Source organism: Naegleria gruberi (genome assembly GCF_000004985.1).
Source record: "Naegleria gruberi genomic scaffold NAEGRscaffold_17, whole genome shotgun sequence".
In the NCBI taxonomy this organism is placed as follows: Eukaryota; Heterolobosea; class Eutetramitea; order Acrasida; family Naegleriidae; genus Naegleria; species Naegleria gruberi.
This window is the reverse complement of record NW_003163310.1, coordinates 292,411-314,905: the sequence shown is the minus strand read 5'-3', so window position 1 is coordinate 314,905 and position 22,495 is coordinate 292,411. Positions and strand designations below refer to the sequence as shown.

The 22,495-nt window shown below is 34.7% G+C and overlaps 7 protein-coding genes across 7 annotated transcripts; 2 read left to right on the top strand and 5 right to left on the bottom strand.

Annotated features, from left to right (window-relative positions):
* Positions 1 to 232: 232 nt before the first annotated feature.
* NAEGRDRAFT_36287 (uncharacterized protein) lies at positions 233 to 4,205 on the bottom strand. The gene is made up of 6 exons (XM_002678498.1): positions 3,986 to 4,205; positions 3,384 to 3,926; positions 3,170 to 3,324; positions 3,041 to 3,106; positions 967 to 2,932; positions 233 to 855 (listed from the first exon to the last, which is right to left on the bottom strand). Exons 1-6 carry the CDS (start codon positions 4,086 to 4,088, stop codon positions 236 to 238), a joined length of 3,453 nt encoding a protein of 1,150 aa, XP_002678544.1. The 5' UTR covers positions 4,089 to 4,205; the 3' UTR covers positions 233 to 235.
* A 379-nt stretch (positions 4,206 to 4,584) lies between these two features.
* NAEGRDRAFT_32656 (uncharacterized protein) lies at positions 4,585 to 7,119 on the top strand (the record flags this gene model as incomplete). The annotated part of the gene is made up of 1 exon (XM_002678605.1): positions 4,585 to 7,119. One exon carries the CDS (start codon positions 4,585 to 4,587, stop codon positions 7,117 to 7,119), a length of 2,535 nt encoding a protein of 844 aa, XP_002678651.1.
* NAEGRDRAFT_79316 (uncharacterized protein) lies at positions 7,111 to 13,542 on the bottom strand (the record flags this gene model as incomplete). The annotated part of the gene is made up of 4 exons (XM_002678497.1): positions 7,111 to 8,146; positions 8,191 to 8,739; positions 9,016 to 9,139; positions 9,607 to 13,542. The coding sequence occupies 4 exons, from the start codon at positions 13,540 to 13,542 to the stop codon at positions 7,128 to 7,130; spliced, it is 5,628 nt and encodes a 1,875-aa protein (XP_002678543.1). The 3' UTR covers positions 7,111 to 7,127.
* Positions 13,543 to 14,016: 474 nt separating this feature from the next.
* Positions 14,017 to 16,630, top strand: NAEGRDRAFT_66217 (uncharacterized protein; the record flags this gene model as incomplete). Its single annotated transcript, XM_002678604.1, has 3 exons — positions 14,017 to 15,904; positions 15,950 to 16,114; positions 16,155 to 16,630. 3 exons carry the CDS (start codon positions 14,017 to 14,019, stop codon positions 16,628 to 16,630), a joined length of 2,529 nt encoding a protein of 842 aa, XP_002678650.1.
* A 335-nt stretch (positions 16,631 to 16,965) lies between these two features.
* On the bottom strand, positions 16,966 to 18,011 carry NAEGRDRAFT_66216 (uncharacterized protein; the record flags this gene model as incomplete). The annotated part of the gene is made up of 2 exons (XM_002678496.1): positions 16,966 to 17,018; positions 17,129 to 18,011. 2 exons carry the CDS (start codon positions 18,009 to 18,011, stop codon positions 16,966 to 16,968), a joined length of 936 nt encoding a protein of 311 aa, XP_002678542.1.
* Positions 18,012 to 18,387: 376 nt separating this feature from the next.
* On the bottom strand, positions 18,388 to 20,852 carry NAEGRDRAFT_79315 (uncharacterized protein). The gene has a single exon (XM_002678495.1). It carries the CDS (start codon positions 20,774 to 20,776, stop codon positions 18,410 to 18,412), a length of 2,367 nt encoding a protein of 788 aa, XP_002678541.1. The 5' UTR covers positions 20,777 to 20,852; the 3' UTR covers positions 18,388 to 18,409.
* A 673-nt stretch (positions 20,853 to 21,525) lies between these two features.
* On the bottom strand, positions 21,526 to 22,494 carry NAEGRDRAFT_48200 (uncharacterized protein; the record flags this gene model as incomplete). Its single annotated transcript, XM_002678494.1, has 2 exons — positions 21,526 to 22,311; positions 22,417 to 22,494. 2 exons carry the CDS (start codon positions 22,492 to 22,494, stop codon positions 21,526 to 21,528), a joined length of 864 nt encoding a protein of 287 aa, XP_002678540.1.
* Between the last annotated feature and the right edge of the window lies 1 nt (position 22,495).

Sequence of the window (22,495 nt, the reverse complement as noted above, 5' to 3'; positions counted from 1 at the left end):
GACTTTATTGAAAAGGATTCTGAAATTCCCTGATTTTCTAAAATTAACGCAAATTGATTGATAATTAACGTCCTCGTTAAAACTTTTACAATATTGTTCTGATGAGGTGGTAATACCAATTTAATAGTTTTTTCTATTTTTATGTTTCGTATGATCTTTAACTCCTTCAAACCAACAGAATAACAACACTAACAATAAATTTCTAGTATATATGATTTTTACAAGTTTTACAAATTTAATCTCTAAAGAATACTCTAGCTCCAGAGAATGAGAAGAATAACAATTCGAATTCTCTCTTATAACTCAAAATTCTGTTAAGGGTAAGGTTCATGGTTTGAAGCTCGTCATCATTTTGTATCATCTTTTCTCTTTCCTTTTCAGACATCTTCTTCTTATTGCCTTCATTCTTCTTTTGACTAAGTTCAGCCATTACACGTTTAGTATCTTCATATTCTTGCTTGAAAGTCATAGCCACACTTTCAAACCAATGCAAACTGTCGAATTTTTCATTTTGACACAAAACCTTCAAAATAAAAGCAACACCTAAAGCAAAACCATCATCGGTAAAGGAAGCTTCCTTCCCTGAACGTAACATCTTATCCTTAGAAATGAGCATTGTTTCAACAAAGCTCAGAGTAAGAGCTGGAATGATAATATAAAAGTTTCTCAAGTGGTTGTTTTGTTCCTTCAACAATTCATTCTTGAATACAGTTTCCAATGTCTTAAAGTAGTCACTTCTTTGAGATTGTGAAATCTTTGCCATATTCAAAACGACATTGTGTAAATTATTGGCAGCTTCAATAGTTTCTTGTGAGAAGACATCCTTACACAATACACTCATATTGTTGGCATCGTCTTCCTTCTTTTCTTCGGTTGCAGTAGTTGGTGGAACTGAACCATCAGTTGTGGCAGCATCTGGTGTTTCAATCTTCTTTTCTTCTTCATCTTCTTGAACATCTGGGAAACAATTCATTGGAACGAATTGAATAGCATCGTTAATATAACGCAAACCACCAGCACGAACCATTCTTACATAACCCAAAGCATTACCAATTTCAGTAATGAGAACTCTGAATTGATCAAGATAAGAAAGTCCACTTTGAGATGAAAGACCCAACTTTTTGATATCCTTAATGAATTTCTTGGCACTCTTGAGAGGGAATTTGTTGTCTAAACTCTTGAGAGCTTCATCCTTGTAGAATCTAATGTCCTTGAGGAGTCTGCTCTTAATGTGATCATCAAACAAGAATTGGGAGAAAATGTAGAGTTTCTTACCCAAAAATCTATACACAAAGTTGATGGTAGTATTCATAATACCAGTACCGTGAGTTCTGATCGAGTTGGCAATATGTTTAATGTGCAAAACATTGAGACTCTTGGCTTCGGATTTGGCACATTGTTCAATGAACATGTTCTGATTCAAATTGTAGGAGAATTTTGAAACAAAAACATGAATATTTCTGGTAATTTCAAGAACATCAAGACCTTGTTCCAAAGTTTGACCTGGCAAATAAACATTAATCAAGTTGAGTCCGTACTTTTCAAAGGCCAAATTACGCATTTCTTCATATGTCTTCCAATCGTGGAGAGCAATAATAGTAAAATCGTAGAATGTCTTGTCCAAGTATTTTTCAACAAGTCTCTTAATTTCAATGAGCTTGTTATGGAATCTGATTGGACCCAAAGTCTTGAAGAATGGAGACAAGTCCTTTGTTTGAGAGGCAATGGCCTTCTTCTTGAACACATTTGTATTGTGGATGTGCAATCTGAGATCAGTTTCAATTTCTTGACACAATGGATCAACGATATGAGCATTGAAATAGCTCATAATTTCATCAACATAATCATCTACAAGTGCCTTGCCGCCATCTTCCAAGTGAACAGCAACTGGTGTAATACCATCCTTACTTGACAAGAGTACATTGTAAAGAGGATCTTGCAGAGCAGACATCATGAGGTGAAGTTGAGGAGCACGAGATGGATTCTCATAAACCTTATCAAAGAAGGCTGGGATTACATTTCTATTCCAGTACAAGTAAGAACAGTCGCAGTATTCTCCCAACAAGACATCAAAATGAGCCAAAACTTCCAATCTCTTCATCAAAACCTTAACTTCCTCATATTCAGACTCCTTGAACAAACCAGAAGCACGTGAGAAAGCTACAGATAATGTGAGACTAAGCAAGACCAATCTCTTCTTACTTGGGTGTCCAGAATCAAGCAAGTGCAAAGCTAAGAGTACAGCACTCAATTGATCAGCATCAGCATTACTTTGCTTTTTCTTTGTTTGAAGTCTATTTCTGAGAACAACCAAGAATCTTTGAATCTTGAAAGTTAAGAATTCAGTAATGTAACTGATGTGCTTGGCAAGTTGAGGAGATTTTCTGTAAAAACTGTTTTGAATACTCTTTACCATTTCTACCATGCTACATAATTGTAAAACTTGTGACATGGACAAACTCTTTGCAGCAAGAATGTGCAAATAAATACCATTCTTAACAAGAGTATTGATTTGTTGAGCAAGTTCCAAACCTTGCAATAACAGTGAGCCTTCAACAGCAAGTACGTCTCTACCAGCAGAGGCCAACACATCAAAGTTGGACTCAAATCTACTTTGCCAAATGTTCATCTTCAAATTGAGTTGATTGACCATGTTAGGGAACAAGCTCTTAATTAAACCGTCCATATATTTACTTCTGTCGACTTCAATTTCTTTCTTTGGATTCTTGACACCTGAAAGTCTGACCATATCTGGTACCTTGGCAAGGAAAAATTCAGCAGAAGACCAAGCAGTATTACCATACAAGTGAATAATTGGACATTTTTTGTGGAATTCCCAGACTTGCTTGAAGAGCTTTTTCAAGGTTTGATTATCCATCCACAAATTAAAGTATAAAATGTAAAGACCACAAAATCCAACAAAATCAAATCTCTTTTCAAGTATCGATTCCAAGAATGTGGCGTTATTAGCGTTATTTCCTGAGAGAGAAGCAGTTCCTGAAGATTGAATATTAAATGTTGTTGTTGGTTGAGGAAGGACAGTTTTCAAAATTTCCTCGAATTGTAATTTCAAATGATGTTCAAATTCCATTTTAAGAATCTTATTCTTTTGAATAGCAATATTAAGTGATTCATATTTTTCTTGTGTTTCTCCACTTTCAGATTGAACTAATTGGGTATATGTTACAACATCTTCAAAAGCTTGGTTAATACATGATTTGAAGATTGAATCATCAAGAACATCTCCTTCAACTTTTTCTAATAAATAATAAACCTTTCCTACATTTTGCTTTGTGGTACCGTATCTCTCAGGTTCAGTCATAACTATAATGTGAGAAAATAATGATCAGTCTCAAATTAATTAACAACAATTAGATACATACCCTTACTGATCATTCTCTTGTAAAGAGTGAGCTGATGAGAGAAGGCACTGTTTTGAAGAATAATTTCATCCAAAGTTATCAAAACTCCTAATAATTCACCCAATGTTTCATATACTCTTTCAAAATGTGAATATTGACTTTGTGAACCACCAGGACCTCCCAAGTAAGTGGCCAAGTTTTTGTCATTTACATTAGTATCACAAAATAAGCTTGCCAGTTGTTGTATTGTTGATTTGACGACATAGTTAGATCTGGCACAGAAATTCCACAAATCCATAAGAAGTGGAATGGCACGTCCAAATTGTAATTGTTTTTCACCATCTAATTCATCTTGATCTTGAACAGTAACTCCGAAAAGTGAAAGTGCAGGGAAGAAGTGTTGTTTGGCAAATGTAGAAAGGAAGGACATTTCTTCACACAAGTGAGCAAAGACTAAAAGAACTTTACGAAGTATTTGATTTTCTGTTGAAATTTGTAACAATTCATCAAATCTAAGATTTTCATTTGGTGCAAAACTGAAACGAATCAAAGGTTGTGAACTTCCTATTAATTTTCCACAATGTTAATTTCCACAATCATCATCAAATAAATTACAAACATACCAATACTCCCCACAGCAGGCATACCCGATGCCGAACCAATTTGATATTGATCATGAGACTCCAACAATTGTGTAACAACATCATCATGAAAACTATCTTGCATATTTGATGATAACAATTGAAACTCATTTAAAAAAGTTTTAAAATTTTCATGATGTTGTTCTTGTGGAGTAAGATCGGCCGTCTCGATAAATTCATCATACAGATACGATGAGTTTGCAGCACTCCCGAAAGGATTCGCAGTCGATGGAGCAAAACTTGCTGGCATATTTTTTATGATGATATTTAATATTATAAATTTTTAAAATTAAAAAATTAAAAAAATTGTGATTGAGACTCCTCTTTTGACTCCGAAAGATTTTTTCCAATTTTTTTTTGTTCAAATCTAAGGAGGCTTTGATTTTGTTGTTTGAGTCGAAAAACTGCTTCAAATGATGATGAATTGTATATTAGTTCCGAGAGATGGTCATGTGCTGATGGCACTGTTGATGGTTGTGCTTCTTGTTGGGTTTCAAATGGCACCGATCGTGAATGGAGTGCAATTGACTATCAATCAGAAACAACAAGAACAGAGAAAATTCAAGATCGGAACGAATCGTATGGCGGATCCGTACAAGATTGCCACTTCTCAATATATTGTTCAATCAGTGTCAGAGACTGCTAGTGGTGTGAGTGGAAATTTAAGATTATTGGATGGGACTGGAGGTCCTTATGGGAAGGATATTCAAAATTTAAAGTTTAATATTACCTATGTTTCGGATTCAATTCTTCGTGTAAAAATTACTGATTTGGAAGGAAAGAGATGGCAAGCAGAACAATATGTGTTAAAGAAGGAAGTCTTGTCGAGGAGGATTTCTGCCAAACAATCCAAAAAGTATGCAATTGAAGTTGCCCAAACTGGTCAATCGTTTTATTTTACAATCAATAGAGTTGGATCAAGTATTCCTGTATTTACGACAAAGGGTTTGCCATTTGTGTTTAGTGATCAATATATTTCAATTGGTACCACTTTGTTCTCCACTCAAACAGGTGATGCTCCAAATATTTATGGTTTTGGTGAGAGAATCGACAGAATGAGTTTGAATATCACAAATAATGAATACGTCATGTGGAATAATGATAATGGTAATCAAGAAAAGATGAATCTCTATGGATCTCATCCATTCTACTTACAAGCTGGTACTTATTCAAATGCTCATGGTGCCTTCTTGCTCAATACCAATGCTATGAGTGTTAGAATTGAATTCAACAATAATGCAAAATATATTCAATATCAAACTATTGGAGGTATTTTGGATTTCTACTTCTTCCTTGGTCCAACTGCTGAACAAGTTATTCAACAATACCACTCAATTATTGGAAAGCCATATTTGCCTCCTCTCTGGTCAATGGGGTTCCATCAATGCAGGTGGGGTTATAGAACTCTTGATGAAGTGCAAAAAGTTGTTGCTGGATACGATGCCAACCAATTGCCACTCGAAGTCATGTGGACTGATATTGACTACATGTACAAGTATTGGGACTTTACATTTGATCCAGATCGTTACCCAATCAATGATGTTAGACAATTCGTTACCAATGAGTTGCACAACAAGGGTCGTAAATATGTTGTTATTGTAGATCCTGGTATTCCAATCCTTGATTTGAATAAGGAAACTTATGAACCATTAGAGTTGGGTCTTTCTTTGGATATTTTTGTTAAGGGTGCCAATAGCTCCAATTATGTGAATCATGTTGTTTGGCCTGGAAACTGCTATTTCCCTGATATGACTCATCCAAAGTTCAAGAATCAATATTGGAAACCAGTAATTCATGGTTTTTTGAGTACAATTAATCTTGATGGATTGTGGACTGATATGAACGAACCAGCAACATTGGACTTTTTCGTTCCTGCTCAAAATTCATTGAATTTCCCTCCATTTGTCCCAGGTGGAGATAACGAACCTCTCTATCACAAGAGTATTGACCTTGACTCCCAAATGAGTGCCAGTACACATTACAATGCTCACAATTTATACGGATTTTTAGAGTCAATTGCTACAGCTGAAGCTTTGCAATCTTACTATGGAAAAAGATCATTTGTCTTGTCTAGAAGTAGTTATGCTGGTAGTGGAGCCTATGTTTCTCACTGGACAGGTGATAATGATTCTACATTTGAAAGTCTTAGAAGTTCAATTCCATCCATCATCTTGAATGGTATGTTTGGTTTTGCACATGTTGGCTCTGATATTGGAGGTTTCAATCAAAACACAACAAAGGAGCTTTTAATTAGATGGATGCAAGTTGGATCCATGTATCCATTCTCAAGAAACCATAATGCTATTGGAAATCGTCCTCAAGAACCATTTGCTTTCGATCAGGAAACAACTGACATTTCTAGAAAATTCATTACCAACAGATATAGATTATTGCCATACCTCTACACCACAATGGCTCAAGTCAGTATGAATGGAGGTTTAGCAGCTCGCCCACTCTTCTTCTCATTCCCTAATGAAAAAAGTACATACACCATTGAGGAGCAATTCATGTATGGTGAAGCTTTGCTTGTTTCACCAGCTCTTTACTACTCACAAACAGTTGTCACAGCCTACTTCCCAAAAGCAGTTTGGTATGATTTCTTTAATGGAAAGTTACAAACCAATACTGGTGGAGTGACTATTCAATTACCTGCTGATCTTCACACAATGCCTATTTCAATTAAGGGAGGAAGTATTGTTCCAACTCAAACACCAGGTATGAATACTGTCCAACAATTGTTGAATCCATACCAATTGATTGTTGCTCTCGATGCAAATCAAACTGCAAGTGGAATGTTGTACTTGGATGACGGTGAAACATTAGATACCTTGGAAGATCAACTCTACACTACAATTCAATATTCAGTTTCAAGCAATTCAAAGACTTACTCCTTTAAAGGTATTCCAACCAATTTGGGATACAATAACGCCAAACAATTAATTCTCGACCAAGTGATCATGTATGGTTTGAATAATGGAAATAGTGTCAATTCTGTTATTGTTAATGGAGCTGCCATCAATACTTTCACTTTCGATTATTCTGATAGAGTTTTAAAGATTGTTGGCCTCAATCTCTCCATCACATCAATCCTCAATGTACAAATTATCATGACATAATAAATAATTTATTTCTTTCTAAAGACTGGGAGTGGAATTCTTACATCTTCGACTTCGTAATCCTTACCAACAATACTGTTATTAATTTCTGTATCAACACTTCCATTGAAAGGACACAAACAATCACCATTATCAGCAGTCCAAGGTTTAACATCTGGATTTTCGGCCTCCTTCGATGATTGAGCACGCAACCAGAAAGCTCTATCGAATGACTTGAGTAACATGTAATCATATTTACCATTGGCATCAAAGTAGAGTGGTTTGCACTTTTGAATAGTATGTACAAATTCGTCCAACATTTTGTGAGTCTTGAAAGTAACTGATTTACCTGCCACGAACTTTTTCAATTCTTCACTACAATCGCTGTTAATAATGGCATCTTGAATAGTTGGTTCGAGATGATATCTCATATCACAGACACCATCATTCTTCAGACGATCCATGTATACACGCAATGGACCCTTAATATTCTTTTCAAATTCAGCTCTGAGGCCAAGATATTCAAGAACAGCACTGACAAAGTGTTGACAGTTACAGGCCTTGTTATCATAAGTCTTGTGAGCATTCCAGTGAGCACAAATAGAAGCAATCTTATCAATAGATTTAGCAACATTTTCCAATCCCATAACCTTAGCAACATCAACTGCAAAAACAGCCTTGGAACTAGATTTACTTCTAACAACGGCAATAGATGAATCACCCCATTCCAAATACCAAGGTCCAATAATTAAAGCAGTGTGGAACATTCCGTATTCCATTTGTTGAATTGTTGAGTGCTTGAATAAAGAGCCGAATCTTCTGACGAAACGGTGAGCAGCACCGTCACCCATTTCAGTGACAACCATCTTAACCTTCATAAATGGTTGATCCTTTGCTCTTTGATTTGCATAGATTGGCAAACGTTGTGGATTAAGATACTTGTAACGGAATCTTTCTGGGAAGGTCAAATTTTGACAAATAGTACTAATAATGTTAGTATCATATTGTGCTTTCAGATTATCCAACTTGGTGAGACAGAATTCAAAGTCTACGTCACTAGTCAACCAATAATATTTCAATTTTGAAACTTACTTGTCTTTTGATTAGCAGAAAATTCGTTAATACTCCACAATGGTGCTTCAGGTACTTGATTAAATGATTGAATACCAGTTGAAGCACTCTTACTTCCAAAATTACTTGCTCCTGATGTAGTACCCATATTGATACCTGTTGTTGGACGATCTTCCAAATCACGTGCAAGTTCTTTATCATCTTCCTCTTCTTCATCTGTCTTTTGATTTGGTTTAGAAAGAATTTCATTATATTTGCTATTTGGATCGACTGGAGAATCTCCAACTTCATCATCATCATAGGATGGTGGTTTTGAAGAAGGAGCATTTGTGGTTGGAGTTGTTGGGAGTGGTCTATTTGTTTGTGGTTGGCCAGTTGTTGATGTGGTAGCCATGGATGGTAATTGTACAACGGAATCTTGGAGAAGTCCTGTTTGAATTTGTTTGATCTTTAACTCTTCAATTTTGTTAAAGATTGAGAGTGCACTTCCTTTAGGAATACCACTATCAGTAAAATCTTCCACTTTGATGTGCATCAGTGCAGCACCATCAAATTGTTGTTTGGCCAGTGCTGTTTTAATTGTATAATAATAATAATAATAAACCAAGCGTATGTAAATATATATTAAATAATATAATAATAATAATAAAATTGTTTTTTCAAATGTTGTTGTTGTTGTTAATTGTTAATTGTTAATATCACGACATTTGTATTTCATTATGTTGTTGTTATTATTCATCAAACATCATCACACAAATTGATGATCGGTAAGTTATTCATCACCACATGATGATTCAAAGTGTCCATTTATGATTTAGAGACAATGTAAAATAGATAAAAACATACGTGTAACAACATTCTTCTTTTCATAGCCTTCATCGGTGAGCCATTGTTTAAAGTTATCGCTAGTCCAATTCTTTAATGGTACATCTTCAATATTTACTGATTTGGAGGCACGAGAGCTGAAAAACTATAATTTCCAGAATACATCATTGTTGTGGATTATGAAAATAAACGAACCTTCTTCATGATGATGTGGTTGTATTGTTAATTGGTGGGGAAGAAATGGCACGAAGAAATTTGAGATTTTTTTAAATAATATTTTCCAAAGTTTTGTGGGTGACGAGTTCACATGTCTGTTGACATTTAAGCATTATCCACAAAAACTTTACATTCCTATATTGTGTGGTTGAAACGTAATATTAAATTGTAAAGTTTAAATAATAGAGACTATGAGATGAGGGAATCTTCAACTGAGAACAATCTAAAACTCATTTCTGACTCAGTTGACATTTTGTGGAAAATATCAAGTCGAGAATCTTTTTGAAAACTGGTAGTTCTTTATTGAAGGTCTTGTAAAAGTTTTTCATATTCAAGGAAATCATTCTCTCTTTCTTCTGCGAGTGAGTCTTTAATAGATGATCTTCTTGATCGTACCTTAGTGGATTTCTTTTTTGGAGATCTTGAGGATGTTTCTATTAGTGGATTTCCACTGTCTTCTCGAAGTGTCAGTTCAAGACCTTTTCTAACTAGATTTTCCATATAAAAAGCAGGAATGAAAGTAACAGATTTTTTCTTTTGGAGCTCTATTTTTGCTCTTTCAATTTCTTCCTCTTCCTCAATGATGTCTATTTGTTTGGCAATGATTTGGTTGGTTATGTCTGCATTAAGTACAGATCTTTTGTGAATTTCTGTAAATTTCTTATTTTGTTCATTAAGAGCAATAACATTTCTTTCTTGTCTTTTTTCATTTTCTTTTTCTTCAACTTGGATTTGATTCATTCTACGTGCAAGATCTTCTCTAACAATCTTCATTCTAATTTCATCTTTAGTCTTTGTTGCTCTCTTTCTTGGAGTTATTCTTAACATTCTACCAACTTTTAAAATTATATCACTTTTCAGTGATCCTTGTTCTATGATATGTATTAAATATGGGAAATCATCCAATCCCTTGTTCCATTTATCACTTCCTTTGAGGACGGAATCTACAGTTGAGAGGAATGAGAATTTTCTTCCTCGAGGGGAATTACTCTTTGTTTCGGATTTTGAAGTAGAGGAGTCTCTCAATTCATCCATTACAAACTTTTGAACAGCTTTGAGATTCTTCTTTGCTTCTGTAATGGCTAATTTGGTTCTCCTTACGCCACTTGTATCATCTGAAAATCCACTGTTGGCATTATGTGTGGGAGAGGCATTTTGTTTTCTTTGAATAGCTCTGGTTTCTGTGGCATTTACTGGTTCTTCAAAGAATGCTGTTTCCTTCATCTTTTTCAAGACATCAACAATTTTAAATCTCACTTCTTGGAAATCTTCCTTAGCTATGCTCTTAATAAGGTCTCTCTCACATCGCTTGTACTGTTCATTAAGAATGTACAAATGTATTCTTCTCTTAAACAAAAAGTGCTTAATAAATCTTTGAACTCTCTTGACTGCTGTAACGAATCTGGATACAGCTCTAACAATTCTACTCGTCTTGTTGATGTCATTAATAAATCTTTCAATAAGGTTGGCAGCACGTTTCCTCCGTCTAACCCTAAAGTTAATGACATAGATAAGCCAATTTTTACGAATAACTTCGAGAGCAGCTTTTTGTCTCTGCTCCCTTCTTTTAAGAATGTAAGGCAAGAGTCTCTTTTTCATAATGCAGTGGGCCCATTCCACGTCTGCATTGTGTTTTCTGACTTGTCTTGCTTTGAGCATTGGTTCGCTTAGCTGGGTAATAAATAGAGAGAATTTGATAATAGGAAACCAAGTCTTTTGCAGTTTCCACATTTTCTGTTTGTAAAGTTTGGACATTTTCTCACTTGTTGCATTTTGTCTCCTTTTTTCCTTTTCTTCAAATTTGGTTTCAAGTATTTCAAACCGTTTCTTCTCTTGTTCTTGAAAAGTGACCAGGGCTCTTTCTCTTCTGTCTGCGAATTTATCTTTTACACAGTCCTTCTTTGATTGTATTGACTCGAATGATTGCCTGGCAGTATTTAACTTGATATGATCTTGGATATTTAGTTTCTTTTCCTTTTCCTTCATCTCCTTCTTAATTTCCTTTACTCTATTCTCTAGCTCTGTATACTTCCAAGAGTATTTTTTAATTTCTGCAATCCTTTCATCAAGAATCTTTTGGTTGATTTTTCGTCTCTTTTCCTTTCCTAGTGTAAGTGGTCTGTGCTCAGCAGCTTTTTTAGAAAAATGAGCTTCCTCTTCAGAATCACTAGATTTGGTATCATTCTTAGTCTGTGTAATATCTTGCTTAAAATTCTTAATTATATTGATGATATCATCTTCTGTTTCAACCTGCTTTTTTTGAGTAAAATCTTCCAAAAAAGTTTTACTAACTTCGAAACCAAAAAACGATGGATTTTGTTCTATAATATATCTTGAAATTTCTTCACTGTTTTTCTTTGCAGTTTTCATTGCAGCCTTAGATCCGTAGCCACTAATGAGTTCGACTGATTGTTTTAAATCAGCCATTTTTTCAATGGCCTGAGCATCATTGATAACTGAATCATATATTTGTTTCTCTTGACTAGTTTGAATATTATTACCCCAACTGTCCATAACTTGATTGATGGATTTTGTGATATTACTGAATTGGAAGGTTTTAGAATCTGTTAATTTTTCTTTTGGTTTTTGATCAGAGCCTCCCTTAGTGTCAATTATTGGAATGTTAAGATCTATTCGTATATTTTCATCTTCATGGAATGTGATAGGAATATCTATCGTTGAGTAGACAATTTCCTTTTCCATCAGATTTATGGAGGTTACCGTTTCTTGAATTTCTTCCACCTCAAGTTGGTTATTTTTCTGCTTATCTGATTTGATCAGATTGGTAAACGCCTTGTTTTGCCTTTCTGCTGCTTTTGCAAAACTGGTTGTGTTAAACTTGTTTCGAGACAATAAAAAGTCATTTCTAATCTGTGGTGAGGAATGAATTCCCATCTTTTTGCTAGAAGGACTTCTCTGTAACTGATTTTTAGTTTTAGGAAGGGCGAGAATGTGGGTTTTAAGGACAGCAGTAGAGTCCATTAGGGCTGACTCAAACTCCTCCCCTAAGCCGAATGTTTCCGATGAGAATTGTGCAGATGATTTAAAAACACTCTGTCTTCTATTACTGGATGAAGATGGAGTTTGTTTGTTTTGAGGTGTCGTTGTTTTGGAGCTAGGTTGGGATTTTTCATTGAGGGCTACAGTTATATTCAATTGACTCGTTGTAGCATTAAAGTTTGTTGGGGTACTCGATGGGGTACTGCTTCTACTGGAAACAAAGCTTCCTGTTCGTGATAGGGTTGGTTTCTTTTCTTCAGCTTTCTTTTTGGTAGTATCAATTTTCAATTCACTCAAGTCTACTTCATATGGTTTAATATCCAATTCTTCAGAATCAGAGTCGCTAGCTTCTTCAATACAAGGGGTGGTTCTATTACTTGCAGTATTGGATTGAGAGGGATTTTTTACAGAGGATGTAGATGTAGACTTTTTCATACTAGCAGAACTATCAAACGATGATGAGGAGCTGTACTGTTGTGTAGGTTTGAGATTACTATACTTTCTGGGAGTATTGGCGACCTTCTTTTCAATACTTTCCGATGTGGGAAGCGAGGTGCGAGAAAGGCCATGAGGGGAGGTCAGCTCAGAAACTCTACTAAATTTAGGTTGGGATGCAGATACAATGGGTTTCTCTGATTTCTCATTCTGTAGACTTCCAGCAAATCTTGGTGTTTCAGTAACTCTACTTTTTTTTGAATATCGCATTGATGAGGAAGTAGATGAAGACCATGGCCTTGCACTTTGTACTACTGCCGATCTTGGTCTAGGATTTTTATGTTTCAAATCTCCGCTATATTCTTGTCTAGATTTGTTATCTTCATTTTCATCATCTGATTCCTGTCCTAGTTGTGTTGTAAATGTTTTTTGAAAAGGGGGTCTCCCTTTCTTTTGTTCCAACATGTTTTTTTCAATTATTTCTCTAAAATTTTCATTTGATAGCCCTATTTTGAAAGTACTGCTGCTCTTGGCTATTGAAACTGCTGACCTAGAGGCTGATGTAGGCCTAGAATTAGTTATATTCTTATTACTTGCCACAATTTTACTTGATGGTGAGGGAGAGGGTGATCTTGCATAGGGTAGTGGAGATGTTGAAATTCTTAGGAAGCACTTAGTTTTATCAATTTCTTTGGACTGTTTCATACTATCCTTTTTGAAAATTCTATTTACACAACTAGCAGATGCTGGTCTGCTATTATATTTAATAACTGCCTCATCGGATAGTTCTTTAGGTATTTCTGTAGTTGATTTAAAGTTAGGATAGAACAACACAGGTTCCGGAGCAAAAGTCTTTCTGGTCACTCCAGCACTAGCTGGCCTTTTAGTTTGATTCATATAATATGTTCTTATACAATTATATATTTCAAAGAAAGAGAATAATATTTTGATTACAATTTGATGACGATAACTTTGAAGAGATGATGAATAATGTTCTAGTAAGAGTTTTGCATTTTTCTTTTTAAAAGTTTTAAATTTTGGCGCCAAATCAGTCCACTTTACAGCAGTGTTTTGTTCAATAACGCATAACAATCCCAGAAGAAATTTTATGATCCGTTCAGATGCAATTGGCAACAGTGTTCATTTGTATTAAGTGAAAATACATTAATAATATCATTTTTACAATGAATAGTACTTTAGTGGTTATATGTTTACAAAAGAATCAATGATTAACTGCTTTCTACACCGTAAATTAAGAGCGCAATATTTTATTAAGCTTTGCCCTCCTTATTGATTACATGGATTGAGTCTTGTCTGCAGCAGAGAGATGCGACAAGTTCAAAAAAATTGGCAACATTATAACCACATAGTATGGGAATGAGTAAAATTACACCCTCTCCCTCCAATGAATCTCTAGAAGTTGTAAGGAAGGAAAATTTAACGAATTCAAGATCCTCCTGGCAGAGAACTCGTCAAGAGGATTCACAAGGGCATTTGGCTCATGGAGTGAATATGCGGGATTCTGTTGAGGAAATATTTACTAGTAAAAATCAAGTGTTGAAAACAGCCGATTCCAAGATTGATAAGGAAGAGGTAAAAGTGGAGCTTCATGATAATCATAGGGATGTAGCAAAATCTTTGAAAAAGATTCTCTCCATCAAATGCTGCTTTTCCCTTAGTATTGTTTTGCTATCATTAATTTCAACACTCACCATCTTTGCCATCACACTTTCTGTACAACAACAGTCTATTGAGGAATTTACCAAAGTGATGGGTTCTAATTTAAAATTTTCAGCATCAGAATTTATTTCCAATTTTATGGCAGCTCCTTTCAGAATTACAGAGAGCGTGGGAAGAAGTTTGTACAATGAGGAAATTGTACCGTTCGAGTACAGTAAGATTTATTCAACACTTTTTGCTCAATTTGTGGTGAATAACGTCTCATATGTGTCATATACTAGAAAGGATGACCTTTATATTGGCTTGTTTTGGTCTGATAGAGGGCTACCAGCTATAGATGTTTATCGAGATGGTTGTTGGGTTAATGGAACCTATGAGGTGACTAGTATTGATGCAAGGACTGATGTCGTTCCTGATCCAGTTGATTATTGTGACAATTATTATGTGAACCACTTGGACGATTTGTATTGGTGGAAGCAGGGAAACATACTAGGTAAAATAACATGGGGGGATGCCTATTGTGATAAGGATGGTTTTTATTGGGTCAGTTCCTATTTTCCAATCAAGAATGAAAGTAATATTGTTTTAAACAAGTACACCAAAACACTGGAGCCTGAAATGAATGTATTGATATCAGTGGATATGGATCTTGCAAGTGTTTCTATATTTTTGTATCAAAATTTAGAAATTAGTAAGAACTCGTTTATCTATGTTGTCCAAAGCAAGGATATGGTTATTGTTGCCACTTCCAAATTGAACGATACAATTTTTATATTTGATTTGGAGGCAGAAGGGTTTATTCAAAAAAAGAGATTGAATGAAAGTAGTATCCCAACTGTTGCCAAGATTGGATCTGAATTGATTCACACATATGGAACTTCTTTGGTAAATGTCTCAATTCCATTAACAAAATTCTACGTCAATGGAGCAGAGTACAGATTAGAGGTGGTAGACATTAAAGACAAGTACGGTTTGGATTGGAAGTGTATGATTTTCATTGCAATAGACGACTACATGGGAAATGTGTATACATTGAGAGATGTTGTGTTAATAGTAGATTCTTTGGTGGTAGTTATTTCTTTGGTGGTGGGAATTATAATTTCTTATTTTGTAACCAGTCCATTAACACAACTGGGAAAGAAAATGGAGGAATTGCAAAATATTCAAATTGATACCGCTGATTTGATTAGTGAAGTTACTTCTAGAGCTTCAGAATCTGATAGAAATGATCAAGAACAAGATATGGACTTGGAAAAGGTTGAGGATCAAGGAAGAAACTCTATATTTTATGAAGTTTTTGTTTTGCAGGACCACTTTTCAAGAATGAGCTCTGTAATGAAGGGATTTATGAAATATGTACCAGTGGAAATTGTCAGCACATTTATGAAAGGGGATCAATCAAGTTTTGAGCTAGGTGTAAGGAGCAAGAAAATGGCTATATTTTTCAGTGATATTAAGGGATTTACAACTATTTCAGAACAATTGGAACCAGGTGTGCTTATCAAAATGTTGAATATTTATTTTGAAAAGACTTGTACCATCATTTACAAAAATAAGGGAGTTTTGGACAAATTTATTGGTATGTTTATTAAGATACTATAATTTAAATATAATTTGAAAATAGGTGATGCGTTGATGGTTCTATTCAATGCTCCAGATACTATTGAAAAGTATGAATATTTGGCAGTTAAGTCAGCTCTTGATATTCAGAAAATGCTAAATCTTCTCAACAAGAGATTTATCAAGCATAACTTGCCTCAATTATATACAAGAATTGGAATAAGTGTTGGTAAGTATTTAGTGGTTCTAATCTTTCAAAATGTAATTAGGTGATTGCCTTGTGGGAAATATTGGATCTAGTTATAGATATTCATACACTTGCATTGGAGATACTGTGAATTTGGCTGCAAGATTAGAAGGAATTAACAAGCTCTATTCAACCAATATGCTTATCTCTGATACTTGTTATGAAAAGGTAAAGACATTAGTTGTTTGCAGACTGATTGACTGCGTTGCTGTTAAAGGAAAAGCAATTGGAAGAAGAATCTATTCTCCAGTCGGTCAAAGATTAGAAATTGGAGATGAAGTACAAAGAATGTGTGATCGTTATGCAACCATTCTAGAAACCCATTATTGGAAGAGAGATTTTAAAACAGCCCTAAAAGAATTTGAGATATTCCTTGAAGAGTATCCAGATGATGGACCATCTCAAGAAATGATGTCAAGATGTTGCATGTATATGAGTGGTGAATTACCAATGCCTCCTGAAAATTGGACAGGAGTCTATATGGCCACAGAAAAGTAATTTTTGAGTATGGTGAATGGCCGCAACTTCTCAATCCGAAGTTAACATTTCGTACAAATGAATCAGGCACAGAAAAGTAATGTTTCTCTTTCTAATGTTCAATTTCAATGATGGAGGGGTTTTCTTCTTCTACCGAGTAAATGTCTTCCACAAATTCGCCAGAGATTAAGGAAAGACGATCTTGAAATTCTGTTTTAATTTCAGATGGCAAGATTTTGCTTGTTGAAAGATGTAGAAGACCCTCAACTCCAAATCTATTAAGTGAAATATCAAGAATTTCAATATTTTTCAAGTTTACACTCTCAGATATTTCTTTAGCTCCCAAATTGTGAATTCTATTCCCTCTTAAATAAAGTTCTTTCAAATTCTTCAAATGTTGACAAATGACCTTACACCCATAAGATTCAATCATATTAAACGAAAGGAATAGAAAATTCAATTTTTCCAAGCATTTTGACTGAGCCAAATAGGATGCTCCTCTTGAGGTTAATACATTACTATTCAAATTGATCTTTGTTAAATTCTTGAGTTTGTTTGATTTGTAGATATTCTTTGCTCCCTCATCACTCACATTGTTATTACTCAAATTAATACTTGTCAAATTTTCCAAATAATCTGAATTGAATAGTGTATTCACACCATTATCACCAATACTTTTAGCTCCATGACGATATGAAACCTTCCCTGCCATATTTAAAATGACAAGATTTTTAAGGAATGGGCAGTTGGCAATAAAATGGGTTGCCTCCTCAAAATATTCATTGTAACCAATATTCAATTCGGTCAAATTTGATAAAACTCTTTCTGAAGCCACCAACCATTCGATTGCATCATTGTCGAGTTTGTTTCCAAATAGATCCAGAGCTTTCAGTCGTGGGAATGTCTCACACGCAATCAATGAAATCATACTTTCTGCATCCAATCTATTCTGAGCTAATGATAATCTTGTCAAATTGGGAAAATTTGACCAATCCATGTTACTAGTCAATTGTAAAAAACCTTCCTTTCCAATATTTGGAGCTTCGTGTGAACCACTCAAATCCAAAACCTGCAATTTTTTCAAAGTAAAACTTCCCATCATTGAAGCTCCATCCACTCCAATCCTATTCGATCTCAAATTCAAATATTCCACATTATTGAAATAATAGACCAAGGCAACAGTTGAAATCTTTTTTGTTTGTCTATTAATTTCTCCCCTCATCACATCCTTGAAATCCTTAGCTTTTCTATTACGATGATTAATCACATAGACTGGCTCCTCAATTTGTAACAAGGTCAAATCAGAGACACAACAAGAGAATGATCCACTCTTCACACAATCAACAAATGATTCTGAAATTTCATCACCAGAGAAACACAAATCCAACTCGAGTCGATCCATCTGTTTGGTGATCAGTTCATTCCACTCCTTACATATCAATCTTCCCACAGAAAACAACCAATAAATATCAAAGAAATGCAAGAATACATGTGTTAGCACATCATCGGGAATGTTCACAAAGTTTTGAGTGATTGGAAAGAAGGCCGATTGTTTTTGTCGTTTCACAGTTTGATTCTCAACACAACAACAACCTGAATCATTGGCAGTTGATTTTTCCTGCTGTTGAAGATTTCTTTGCTGTTGTGTTCGAGTAATTTCTTCGTCGCCAAATGGATAGACTCTCTTCATGCTTGTGGAGTTGCAGAATTTTTTTCTTATTGTAATTGAAGGTGAAGTGAATACTATTCAATTCGAAAACAGTATAGTTCAATTTAGATTCATAAGAAGCTTATGGTTTATTACTGTGAAAACTCTGTTATGGAAAGAGTTGGTTTACCAAGGGCTTGTCGTTGTTGTTTGATAAAGGTAAGCTCTTTTTGTGCGGCTCTGATACTTGCTGGGGAAAGTTGTAAGTTGACTAGGGTGTTGTTTTGGATGAGTACTTTGGATCTGTCTGGAGAAATGAAGACATTTCTCAAAATACAGCTAGCAAGTCTTTCATTAGGGAATATGTGATTAAAGCAAACATCAAATCCTAAATGTAAATGTTTCAACTTTTGACAATTTCTCATTATTGACAATAAGTCAACTTTAAAGTGGCTCACCAACGCCAGGTATCTGAGTTCCTTTAACTGATCAACTCTGAGATTCTCATCGAAGCTACCATTAGAAAGGACATTAATATAGAGTTTTGTTAACTTGGACAAACTAGTAGGAAGGTTTCTCAATACTGTTAGTGGGAGTTCAGAGACTTCAATCTTCAAAACTTCCAAATTACGCAATTTCAATAGTACATCATATTGATTTGGATCACTCACAAATATCTTTTCAAAGTGCAAACTCTTCAAATTGACCATTTTAGATATAGCTTGCAAAGTGTGATTAGGAAGCATACAATTATACAATCTTATCTTCGTAAGAGTATTGGTGAATGCTAAACAATCGACTGGTCTATTAGTTCCAGGTCTCATGGATACTTTGAAAGGAACGTATCCCTTAATATCGACAATCTTCAGTTTTTCCAAAACTCTACAATTTCTATAAACTTCTCTCAAAAAGCAAGATCCCTCAGATCGAGCTCTTCTCTTCAAACCAATAACGTGACTATTCTCGTCTTCGATAAGCTCAAAGCTTGATAAATCAACTTCATCTTCCGAGGACAGATAACCCATTACATCAGTTTGATTAGGTTTTCCATTCTGTTCGTCAGACATCATTGAGATGGCAAGATTAGAGACATTTTTAGATAAATTAGTACTTCTGTTGTAATAAATAAATGTTTTAAGAGCATTTCCAAGCTTTTTCAGATAACCAGTTTCACATTCCAATGGTTGGTTTGTTCTTCTTTCTATTGTAAGGCTTTGGATGTTGCAATTAATTGCTCCATGGTTATTAGTTTCATCTAGAGTTAAAGGACTATGTTGCTCAATTGTAACAAATTTGAATAATGGCAGAATTTGGTTATTATACCTAAATCTACCATACATATTTCTGATATCAGTAAACCAATAGTCCTTACCAGAAAAACTCAAAAATTCGAAAATATGTAAAACACAATCTGGCTCTAGTTGATGTAAAACACTTGACAGTGCTTCCAAATTTTCCACTTTTGACAACATTTTTCTCTTCTTGGTAGAATTATCAGTGGTTGAAGAAGTATTATCGTCTGACATTTGTTCATCCTCATCACTTCCTTCCATACGTCTCTTGTGACTTTTTCTCTCCAATTTATCTTGTAATCTCAATTCGGCTTCAACCTTATCCTCTTCGCATCCACACGTTAAACAAACACTCTCATCACAATTTTCAACACTAATTTCTTCAGCTTCATGCGAGAAACTTCTCTTCTTGAAATCAAGAGCATGTTTTGGAGAAGTAGTCAGCAGTGATGGATTATTATTTGGTCCATATTCTTCTTCTTCTTGTTTCTTCAAGTAATAGGCAGAGGTTGGAATGGTTGGGTGATGATCGTCAATAATGGTAGATAATGAAGGAGGCTCCAACAAGAGTACACTAGCAGGAGCGTCGAGTAATTCCTGATTCTTATTTACAATTTGTTCTTGTTGGGATTTTGTTGTGGTAGAGGAGGTATTAGTCTTATTACTGGCTGAGGATGATGATCGTTTTCTTTGACTACTAATACTATCCGAATTATTGTTACATGTCGATGAATTATAATTATAGGAGGAAGAGCATTGGTTAGGAACAAAAACATTGTTACTAACTGATGATGATAATTGCTGTTGTTGTTGTTGCTGCAAATTGTTAGAACATGAATGTGAGGATGAGGAGGAACAATTTGAACAACCACTATTAGTAGTAGTAGTAGTATTGTTGTTTGCAATTGTCTGTTGTTGATGAACACTTGCATTATTATTGGTTATAATTACTTTTGATGGTTTTTGGTTATACTGATTATCTTCATAGGGATGGTGACGACGATCATCATCAGAATCATGATGAAGCAAAGAGAAGAATCTACTTGGGGGAGGAGCAAAAGTAAAAGGTAACAGAGAAGCTTCAAAATTAGTATGGAAGGTATTATTCACAATATTTGGCATTGAGAAGGGAATGGAGTGATGATGATGGTTAGTAGTAGTGGATTTTTGCTCCGAATATTCACCCAGAGAGCTTGTTGTTGTTGTTGATGTTGTACTATTCATCATGATGATATCTTATCTAAATTGTATTATTATTATCTACTGATAGAGTAGGACAATATAACACACTTGTCTATAATGTCGTTTTTTGCAATCTCTTTTGTATTTGAGAGAGAGGAGGTTTAAATATTCTAAAGAATAAACTTTCGATGCAATATCGCTCGTTGTTTGACAAAACACAGGATGATGGTTTGTTGTTGTGATGATGATGGAGTCCTGTGTGCTGAATGGTTTTTTAGTCTATGAAACTTTTTTTGGAAGTTGCGATGGACGGAAATGAATATCAAACAGCCAAGATGATTCTTTTTTTTAGTGTTAGAAAAGAAGGATGATCACCGTGGTCTTATTCTGATGATGATAAACAGTTCAAATTGATGTTATTTGGCGTTTTTCAGAATTTGAGATGAAACGTTGTTGTTGAAAAGGATCGTTGAATGTGTATGACTATGTTAGTAAGGATTTTTTAAAGAGATTTGCGAGCAGTTTTATATTCAGTCAATTGAATGTGCGTATCAATTTCCGTACCTGCTGAACTACTTGCATTCTCCATGATGGATTCTCAAATCAAACTAAACAGCAATGACCATAGAATAGCCATTAAAAACAGTAGAAATGGATCAGGAACAATAATAGAAATAGCTTTTAAACAATTGATTCTTCAGCAACCGAAGCTATGAATCGCAGTGAAGTAATAATGGATTTATTTACAAAATGTGGAGTGCGTTGAGAATATTATTGAAATAGCTACAATTTTCTTATTTGTCCAAGTAAGACTTATTAACTTCGAACCATCTCCTTAATACTGAGATCCACCTTCTCTTTTCGTCCTCATTAGTGGCACAGAGGAAATATGTTCGATTTGTGGTTACAAGCTTGAATGCAAATGGTTTTCCTTGAGAAATATCAGCAGAAACATCCAATGAATCTTCCATAGATACATCAACAGTGTCTAATGGTTTAACATCTTCTACAGTTTTGAAATAACTAAATGTTAAATCTCTTCTAAAGACAAACCATCTTCTCTTCCAAGATTTAACAGTCTTACCAACCTTCAAGAGGTAACCAGCAGTTTCTCTAACTTGATCTTCGCTGTCTTTCATAAAGTTACTGAACTTTTGTTCCAACTTATAGTATTGATCCTCAGCAAGTTCGCAATGTGTACTAACTTGCTTTTGTAATTGAGTCGAAAGAGATTGGAAATCATCAAGGAATCGATTAGTAACCATTTTAACATCAGTTTTCAAATTCTTATGATCAAGCTTGACTTCCTTAATTTTTGTTTTTGCTTTAGCAGCAAACAATGAAATCTTCCTTCGTTCACTCTCCGACTGCTGTGCTTTTAATTGTAATTGAGCAACGGTACTTTGCAATTGTTCCACTGATAGGGAGAGTGAATTTGTTGAGGCTTCTCTCATTGAGGAATTCTTTTTCAAATCCTTCTCGAGGTCCTCACATTTGTTCTTGTACTTTTCCTTTTCTTCTTGTTCTTGAAGGAGAGCCTTCTTGTATCTTCCTAACTTTTTCAACTTTTGTTCGGAAGTCTCCAAAGAGTGATTCAAAGAGAGGGCATACTATTGTGATCCGAAATTATCGAATTCATTACATAAATAATCAATACATCATCAATAACATTTAAAAAGACTTACATTCTCAAACTTTATCTTTTCATTCCAAAGCTTTTTATTTTGTTCCACAAGAAAATCAATTACTAGCAATGGATCCATC